The sequence below is a fragment of the Gracilinanus agilis genome, chromosome 4 (genome assembly GCF_016433145.1).
Source record: "Gracilinanus agilis isolate LMUSP501 chromosome 4, AgileGrace, whole genome shotgun sequence".
NCBI classification, from domain to species: domain Eukaryota; kingdom Metazoa; phylum Chordata; class Mammalia; order Didelphimorphia; family Didelphidae; genus Gracilinanus; species Gracilinanus agilis.
Window position 1 is genome coordinate 39,659,419 of NC_058133.1, and position 10,195 is coordinate 39,669,613.

The 10,195-nt window shown below is 37.6% G+C and overlaps 1 protein-coding gene across 1 annotated transcript in view; it reads left to right on the forward strand.

Annotated features, from left to right (window-relative positions):
• LOC123244011 (guanylate-binding protein 7-like) overlaps positions 1–9,618 on the forward strand; it is a 34,564-nt gene extending 24,946 nt beyond the window's left edge. Inside the window, exons 6-11 of the mRNA XM_044672239.1 lie at positions 734–979; positions 3,368–3,648; positions 4,486–4,698; positions 5,228–5,330; positions 6,204–6,397; positions 8,532–9,618. Coding sequence (XP_044528174.1) covers positions 734–979; positions 3,368–3,648; positions 4,486–4,698; positions 5,228–5,330; positions 6,204–6,397; positions 8,532–8,759 — 1,265 coding nt within the window. The 3' untranslated portion in view covers positions 8,760–9,618. The remainder of the gene's footprint in view (positions 1–733; positions 980–3,367; positions 3,649–4,485; positions 4,699–5,227; positions 5,331–6,203; positions 6,398–8,531) is intronic.
• Positions 9,619–10,195: the final 577 nt, after the last annotated feature.

Consider the following 10,195-nt stretch of genomic DNA (forward strand, 5'->3'; position numbering starts at 1 on the left):
GCAAGAAATGCAAGAGATATTATGGGGGTAAAATTAATAACAGATTGGTTATACAAGAATGAAGTTTGAAGATGACTTCTGAAATACTTTCCTATCAACAGCTAATTCTATTTGTAGTGGTGGAATTGACAATTTCAGACAAGAGAGATTTCCTTTTATTAACTTGGGAGTCTATCTTCTTCATAATCTCAGTCTTCATATCCTGGTCTTTTTCATTTTAGGGGACCAAAATTATTTTTCTACATTATCTATAATTAGATAGATTTTATATATATATATATATATATATATATAATTATATAGATATAGATATATATCTATATATAATTAGATAGATTTTATATATATTAGATAAAATCTATTTATTATTATTATTAGATAAAATCTATCTAATTATATATAGATAATTTGCCAAATTCTCCCTAGTTGTAATTCAAATGTGAATTTTTGGCTAATTCCATTCAGATTTGGGGGAAATTCATTTTCTCAACAAGTATCTAGATGTTTCCTGTGAATAACACAGTACATTAGCTTCACAAGAGGTGAAAAGCTATCTGATTTCCAGTACCTTCTCTCTAAATGTCTTCTAGCTTTAAAAATTCTGTGTCTATGATTATAACTTAGGAATGAATACAAGAAAATGTTAATACAGTAATTCCCGGTCTTAATATCTTTATCACTCCCTTGACCTAGGTCTATGCTTTGCCATGATATCTGTTTTGGTATCCCTCAGGAAAATGCCCCAGAGATCAAATGGCCAACCTTCTACGAGGGTGCATCAAAAAATTCTTTCCAGAACGAAAGTGCTTTACTTTTGGCTTTCCAATGAATAACATTTTACTCTTAAAGCATCTTGAAAGAGTCCATGACAGTGATCTGGATGCTAAGTTCAGGGATCAAGCAAGCAACTTCTGCTCTTACATCTTTTCCAATGCAAAACCCAAAACCCTCAGTGGGGGTATAATTATAAATGGAAATCGTAAGTATTCTTTGTCTCAAGGTAAACTTGATCAGGATTGGATATGTGTTCCTTATTTCTTTGTATGCTCACAGACATTGTAAGATTTTTGCATTAATCTTATTATGGACATGAGTTCCTTTTTCCTCCTGTCTCACTATTTTTCAGTTTACAGTTTTAGTAATATACACTCTGAGACAATATCAGTGATCTTTGATGGAGATTAAATCTTCATTAGAGAGGTGCCACAGGAGTGGAGAAAAGCAATTGACTTAACATTCCAAAGGAGAAGTGAGTGGAGTTAATAAACTATATAGTGGTGAACTTTGACTTCTATTTTTCATTTAATTAGAGATCAATTAAGGGGGTGGTTTGTGAAGACTAAGAAAAAGGAGCAGGGGTCATGAAAATCCCACAAATTAAGCAAATATCTTTGACATTATAACTGGATTGATGTAGATCAGAGGAATAGTGTCAATGTAGTATAGTTAAATTTCAACAGAATATATTTAATTAACAATGTTATTCTATGTTTATGAACAATTTAGAGATGTAAAATAGACAATGTTGTTATGTAGATTAGGTAGACCAGACCCCCAGCATGGTCCTTAATAGTTGGATGTCAAGTTAGAGGGAAGTCTATAAATGTCATGCCATAGAGTTCTATACATTTCTCAACAATACTGTGAAGTTTAGAAGATGCAAAAAGAATGATAATCTGATGTGTTGATAGCATTGAGTTCAGAGGAAGAGATAATACATTGAATGAAAGAAATGCAATATAATGTAATCCCAATGGGATAAAACAAGGACTCCAAGTGAATAACAGTACCCGTTAAGTATAAATGCAAAGTTTGCCATTTGGATACCAAAAAAACTGAAATAGAGAATAAAGAAGATGAGGATAGGCAATAGGTCTTTGAGAAAATATCTGGGGAATTTTATGGATTACTAGTTTAATATCAATCAGTAACTATAAAAAACAAAGTTGTTCAAGCCTGCAATCCTGATAATGAAGGAAACTATAATTCCTCTGGATGTATTTAGCTCCATTTAGGCTGAATATGAACATTTAGTTCTAGTTTTAAAATTATGTACCTATAATTCTATTTTAGGAATGGGAACATGAAAACTTGAATATAGTAATTCCCAGTCTTAAGCATCTTCATTACTTCCTTGTCCTAGACCTGTCACACTTTATTTTTTTTCATATTTCTATTTTTATTTTTTAGAATATTTTTCCATGGTTAAAGGATTCATGTTCTTTCCCTCCCTCTTAAACCCCCTCTCTCCTGCCCGTAGCCAATGCGCAATTCCACTGGGTTTTACATCTTACATTGATCAAGATCTAATTCCATATTATTGATAGTTGCACTGGGGTGGTCGTTTAAGAGTCTACATCCCCAATCATATCCACATCAACCCATGCATTCAAGCAGTTGGTTTTTCTTCTGTGTTTATACTCCCACAGTTCTTCCTCTGAATGTGGATAGTGTTCTTTTTTATAAGTTCCTCAGAGTTGTTCTGGATCATTGCATTGTTGCCATTAGAGAAGTCCATTATATTCGATTGTACTACAGTATATCAGTCTCTGTGTACAATGTTCTCCTGGTTCTACTCCTTTCACTCTGTATCAATTCCTGGAGGTTGTTCCAGTTCACATGGAATTCCTCCAGTTCATTATTCCTTTGAGCAAAATAGTATTCTATCACCAACAGATACCACAATTTTTTCAGCCATTCCCCAATTGAAGGGCATATCCTCGTTTTCCGGTTTTTTGCCACCACAAAGAGCATGGCTATAAATATTTTTGTACAAGTCTTTTTCCTTATTATCTCTTTAGGGTATAAACCCAGCAGTGGTATGGCTGGAGCAAAGGGCAGACAGTCTTTTAGAGCTCTTTCGGCATAGTTCCAAATTGCCATCCAGAATGGTTCAATCAATTCACAACTCCACCAGCAATGCACTAACATCCTAATTTTGCCCTGTCACACTTTAGAAAAAGCAGACAAGATCAAACATTGCTAGAACAAGACAAATAAAATCAGTGAAAAGACTGAGGTATTCACAAGAACAAGCCCATGGAAGAAGGCTTAGCTCCATTCTCCTTGACCTCAGAAATAAAAACTAGGAGAAATGGGTAGAATTTTCCAAGAGATAAATTTAGGCTTGATAAAAATGTAGACTTCCTAACCACTTAAATAGTTAACATGTAGAATAAAGATTGTTTTGAGTGATTGTGGGCTCCTCTTAAGTCAAAGTTAGTCATTTATGATTGCAAGCCACTTGCTAAGAACATTGCCAAAGAAACCTTGGTTAGTCATAGATTCTACTACATAATTAATACTTGGACAAATTTTAATGAAGTTTCCTCTTTGTTTCATCTTCCTTTTCATTTTGTATATTAAGGGTTGGGAATGTTGGTAGAGACTTATGTGAAGACCATTTCTAGTGGAGACATTCCCTGCCTGGAGAATGCAGTATTGACTTTGGCTCAGATTGAGAATTCAGCTGCTGTGCAAAAAGCTACCAATCATTATGTAGAACAGATGGGTCTCAAGGTGGACTTCCCCACAGAAACTCTCCAGACTCTGCTAAACCTACATACAAATTGTGAGAAAGAAGCCATCTCAATTTTCATGAAGCATTCCTTCAAGGATAGCACACAGAAGTTCCAGAAAGAACTGGCGGTATGTTCTCTCAACTATTTATCCTTCCTCTTGTCTCTCTTTCCTGAGTAAAACTTAGAGAGTGGTCAATTGCTCAAATTCTTTTGACCTTGAAGGTATATTCCCAGGTCAAGAGAAAAGAGTCCTGACTCTCCAGAGAGCTAATGGTATGAAGGCCAAATCTCACTTGCCAGGAAAAGTGTCCCTCTTTGTGACACATTGAAATCAGTTACTTCTTAGAGAACCAAATACCACCCATTCAAATATTTGCTGAATAGATGGCACTATAGCTCTCTCTGAGCACACTGTAATTTTGCTCTAGCTCATAGACTCACTCATCTCTATATACCTTTCCCCTCCCAGCACCCTCAGCTTCCTTCTAGGGGCATCTCTTGCCAGTCAGAAGTTTGCTCAGTCTTACTTAGCCTATTAATACTCATTTGGCCCAGCCTGAAGTGAGAATCATTATAACAGGTTTCCAGCACTTGCAGGGACATTTGGGATCATTTGATGCAATCAAATCTGAGAGTGAAGATGCTGAGCCCCATAGGATACTTGACTTTTCCATGGTGACCTAGCTAAAAAGTAGCAAATTTAAAACCATAACCCAAGTGTCCTAGTTCCTAGACCAGGATTTAAAGTTTTATTCTACCACACAATATATATTTTCAGGAAAACAAAAGAAACTAGAAATTCTCTCAATACTTTCTTTATACTCTCACTCCATCACCAATGAAACAGGGCATATAAACCACTTTAATAACCCCTGAGGACTTGTGTCTATCATCAGTTATTACTATTATTACTGTTAGATCACTTTCTTTTTCCTGATTGTCTTTCTCCCCATCTCACTGGCAGAAAATCTTAGAAACCAAGATGAAGGAGTTCATACATCAGAATGACGAAGAATCAACCAAACGTTGTCAAACTCTGCTTAATTCCCTCTCTGAGACATTAAAGGAAGCCATTTCTCAAGGTGCCTTCTGTTTGCCAGGAGGTTACAATCTCTACAAGAAAGAAAGAGAAAAAATACTGAATGATTATGATAAAGCACCCAGGAAAGGGGTAAAGGTAAGGAAAGACCAGGGAAGCCAGGAGTGCAAGGAAGACTCCATCAGTCCCACTGGGTATCTGAGCATAAACTTTCTCCTACCAATAATACTCAAGAGGCAGTCTAGACATGTTTGGCTTTTCAGTTCCCATCTTGGTTGGAAGTTCATGGCAGAAATCTCTTCTTCCTGACCAGAGAATTTGCTGTGGCATTTAGCAAGTTGAGCCATAGAAGAGTCATAATAGACCAGACCTGATGCAGATTGGCCTGGTATCTCAGGTTCAAGCTTAGAATAAAATGAGATGCTCATACCTGTGCCTTCTTGTTCTTTGGCTTTTTCATACTCACTAACCAGTGGATCACTTCAATGGCCCCTGTGTTTAGTCTCCTATGTCAATCATGTACCAAAAATGCTTTCAATATTTTTTAAGGAAATGATTAAACTAGCCTATAAAACTGATATTGCTTTTACCACAGAGAGTATAACCTTCTCAGCATCTCATTGGATCTGGAGGAAATGATGTGTGTCTGTCTTGTGTGGTTTTCCAGGCAGATGAGGTCCTCCAAAGGTTTCTACGGTCACTTGCAATGACAGAAGAATCCATCCTGAAGTCGGATCGAGCTCTCACTGAACAAGAGAAGGCCTTGGAAGGTATAGGGGGCTGGAGTGTGATACTCCAGTCATGGAGGGGATTTGGTTAGATAAAACAAAATTCTACCAAAGGGTTTGAGTATGGCATGAAGATTTTCCTGAATCACTAGAAATTCCTTTGTCTCTACTGTTTCAGTCCCTACTGGATATGTGAACAGAAAATGTGATTGTGACTGTAAATCTAGCTTGTCAGAAAGGACTATTGCCCTGGACATCCTCAGCTCTGCTTCTCTGGATCTAACCAAGAAAAGAGAAATTTAGGCATTCCCAGTTTCTTGCTCATAGTTTGGGAAAACGTACCTGCCACTCTCCTTCTCAATGAACTCCAATAACTCCCTATTACCTCCTGGATCATAAACTCCTCCATTTAATATTTAAAGCCCTTCATAACTGGTCCCTTCTTCTCTTTCTTGTTTTCTTATACTTTATTTTCCTCTATGCATTCTACATTTCAGAAACACTGACTCACTTGCAATTCCTCAGACACAAGTCATCTCCAATCTCTAGCCTTCTCACTAGATATCCTCTATTGATTGATCCTATTCCTGACACCACTTGGTTCCCTCAAAACCTATCTTCTTCAAAATACCTTTTCTGTTCCCACCAGCTTTTAATGCCTTCCCCATTTATATTGCCTTCTATTCATTCTATATATTTCCTACATTATAGAATAACTTGAATAGTGTTTTTTCCATTGGAATGTCACTTTCTTGAGGGCAGGAATTGTTTTTATTTTGGGTTTTTTATTGGCTTTTTGGCTCTAAAGAGTTTAGTACAGTGTCTGGCACAGTTTGCAGTGCTTGTGGACTGACAGGAAATGAAAACTAGCCTCACTTGATTTAATCTTTTCTCTTTCATCAAACACTTGAGCAGCTGAACAAGTCAAAAGAAAAGCAGCTGAGAAGGAGCAGAAGTTTTTGGAAGGGCAACAGAAGGAGTTACAGGAATTAATGGAAGCTCAGCAGAGAACTTATGAAGAAAACATCAAGCAATTGGAAAGGAAGATGATGGAAGAGAGGGTCCAGATCATGAGAGAAAATGAAAGGATTCTAAATATTAAACTAAAGGTACGAAGAGTTTGGGCTCATATCTATGCTTGAACAACAACTATGGCTGGAAAGGGATGGGCAGATGGACAGAGAAGGGAAATTTGCCCATGTGTGAGTGACTCTGGCAAAGATTAAAGAATCCTGGACTTTTCATAAGAAGATCTATATTTGATCCTTTTTCCCCTTCCCATCTTTAGTTTTCTCAGCTATAAAACAGGAGCAGTCACAACTGCATCATTGAGTGTATAGAATAGTTGTAAAGATCATATGATTTGGGGGTCACTCACAGAGCATCCCTCTGGCTATCACAAGTTTCCCAGAGTTGCCCAGACAAGTCTACTTTTTAAAGCAGAATTTGAACAAAAGGGCAAACTGAGGTAGATATCTGAACAAAATAATGTTATCAGCAAGGGCAAACTTCCTGTCAATAAATGGGTCAGTGACTTGCCTCAACTCATGTGAAAGACCTCAAGCAGACACACAGTTCCCTTTTTATGGGGTTTTGAGGAATAAAGAACAAAGCACAGAGCAGAGTAGATGACATCATGGGATTGAATACAAAATGATGGGTGACAGAACTAAGGCACAGAGAACAACATGATGAGTCGGAGGTTTGGTAACGGGCTCTTTTTCTCCCATGAGACTAAAAGGGATTCATTGTTGAAGTCTAGGTACATGATAGTGGCTCAGACTTTTGGACAGTCAACAGATATCTGTGAAAGATGGTTTAGTGGCTAAGGATATCAGGCCCAACACAGTTTCTTTTTTTTTTTTTTTTTTTTTTAGCATTTTTTTAAACCCTTGTACTTCGGTGTATTGTCTCATAGGTGGAAGATTGGTAAGGGTGGGCAATGGGGGGTCAAGGGACTTGCCCAGGGTCACACAGCTGGGAAGTGGCTGAGGCCGGGTTTGAACCTAGGACCTCCTGTCTCTAGGCCTGACTCTCACTCCACTGAGCTACCCAGCTGCCCCCCATTTCTTTTTCATATACTCTCCAATGCCAATAAAAATTTCCTGAAGCAAGAAAAGATCAGTGATTGGTAAGAGAGCTGGATTTTGAAACTTTACATTATAGACCAGCTGACCTAAGTTCAGAAACAAAAAACCATGATAGGACAAGAGCAGTATAGGGAGAAAAAAGCTATTACTTATAATTAAGATCAATAAGAAAATGACACAGGACCAATTTTAATGATTTTACTGCTTCTGCAAGTTCACACCCTATAAAATTCAAAATTCACAAGCTCCTACCAATGTATATGTTTTTCTAGTCAATCAGAAGACATAATTAGTTGAAAGCAAAAGCCAAAGGCTCAGAAATTTTTCTGCTTCAGCCTTTTTACATGAGGCAGACACTTTAATGTATATAGTCATCAGTCTAGGAAATATCCTTCAGTGTTTTACCTGCCATGGAAGATCCACATATTTCTCCAAACCTCAGTTTGAAACCTCTCCAGAATGAGATTCCAGAATCCAAGGCACAAGCTCTTTGGAAAAAAGATCCCAGGCTATCCCAACTAACTTCTGTTATTCAGACTTAAGTCTATTTTTTGAATTCTGTTTCCTAGGCAGCAATTTCTGACATTATCTCTGTCAGGTTCCTCTGTGTCTTGAGGTAAGAAAATGCTGGCTTAATTTCCGTTGCTAAACTTCTCAGAGATATCATCTATTATGAGGTATCTTTTCTGAAAACTAGAGGGTTAAGGTCAGGGTGCCTCAGTGCAGGAAACTAAGGCAGGTAGGTTAAGGAACTCCAGTCAGAACTGGTAAGAGTTAATGGCAGAATTCAAACTCTGGTCTTCCTGACTCCAAACCCAGCACTGAACCCCTCATTTTCCCCATTTTTAAGTCCATGATTCCAGCTTTATGTTCAGCTGTGTTAGGTTTAGGATTAGCCCCAAAGCTTACATGCTTGTGAATGTAGTGAGTATAGAAGTACTGATTTATTGCAGAAAAGGTCTAAACACTACACAGCTTTTCTCACTGTTCAGGAATGTCCTTTGAGGATAAATTGCCTGGGCCATCGCTCCCCCCCCCCCTCATCTACTTAGAGCTTACACTTTCTGTGGGATAAATGCATAGAGGTGGCTGGTTCTTGGTGAAGTGGAGACTAACCAAGGTGCGATGCTGACATGCCTTTGTCCTCTCTTAGGAACAAGAGAAGCTCTTGGTTGATGGCTTTCAGAAGGAAGCTGAGAAGATGGCCAAAGAGATAAACGACCTACAAGAAAAAATCAAATCTGCTGAAAGTGACGAAACCCCTGGGATAGCCAAAGCTCTAGATTGTTTAGGCACTGGAATGATATTTGTTTTACCTGGTACAGGAAAACTGGTTGGCTTTGGGGTGAAGGCAATGAGCTACTTTATACCAAAAAAATGACACTGAGATCTCCCTACGTGTGTGTGTTTGTGTTTCCTGCTTCTAATTCTCCCAAGCATTAAAAAGGAAAACTGATGCTCATCAGAAAAGTTGCTCTGAAAAGCATTCACCTCTTCAGTATTAGTTAACTGAGACTTCATTCCACTAAATGAAAGACTCCTTTCCTTTAAGGTAAAGAGTCTGGGAGAAAGAAAACCCCATTCCTTTTGATGACTTCAGAGTCAGAAGGTAGGCTGGATGGTCATGGGATCTAACTGCCTCATTTAAACATGGCTCCTTAATGCCATGGGTAGGGCAGAATTTAAAATCAGGGAGACCTGAGTTCAAATCTGCCATTAGACACTTAAATGATGTAGATCCCTAAGAAAGTCACTGAACGCTCTGGGTTTTAGTTTCCTCATCCATGCAATAGGGGTGATAATCGCACCTACCTCACAGGTTTGTTGCAAGGATTAAATAAGTAAAGCTTTTTGGAAACTTTAAAGTGATATATGAATGTGAGCTACTAATAGTAAGAAACCACAAGGCCCAGATATATGCTGTAATCTCCCCCCAAATCATACATAAAATGGGGCTTCAATGGAGGCCTCTTGACTTTGATATGTTCTGAAAACCATGGAGGACAAATCCCTTTACCTCTCTCCAGAGATAACTACACTCCAATTTGTCCCTGTGATTCTTCAAATTTGTAGAAGTTCAAGTAAAATGGTCCCCAATTTAAGAACCCCTAATTAAGCTCTGAAGTATTAAGATTTGGGGTGATCAATGGAAAGTGTATTGAATTTATAGTCAGAAGACCTGAGTTCAAATGCCAACTCTAATACTTATTGTCTGTGTGACCTTGGATAAATCATTTAACCTTCCCCAGCCTCAGTTTCCATAACTGTAAAATGAGGAAACTCAGCTAGATGATCTCTTGTGTCCTTTCCAGCTTTAATATTATTTCTTCTGAGTGGTTATTAGATAAGAGTCCCAGAATACTTTGTCCACTATTGTCCAGGAGATGGCCAACCGAGAGCTCCCTCATCCTATAAACTGACTTTGTAAGCTCTATCCTTACAATCTCCAAACAAAGAGAGCTATCTGTTAACTACTTTTTTTAAGTGAGTATAGCTATATGCTTCACAATAAGTCTGAATATGATTTTTTGTAACTTGTAATTCAGGAATCCCAAACTTTCTTGGTTCATGGAACCCTTAGTGTCTTAGTAAATTTTCATAGCATCCCTTGAACAAAAGTAATACCTAACAGTTCAATTTATTAAATACTCTAACAAGTATTTATGTCCTAACAATTTAGTAGTCATTTGAAAAAATCAATATACATAAAAGGAAAGGGAAAATATTTTTATTTCATTCTTAGTCATAATTTCTAATGTATGTATATGCTTCTGGGGCACAGTGAAACTTCTCAAACCTCGGAATAATTTGATCATC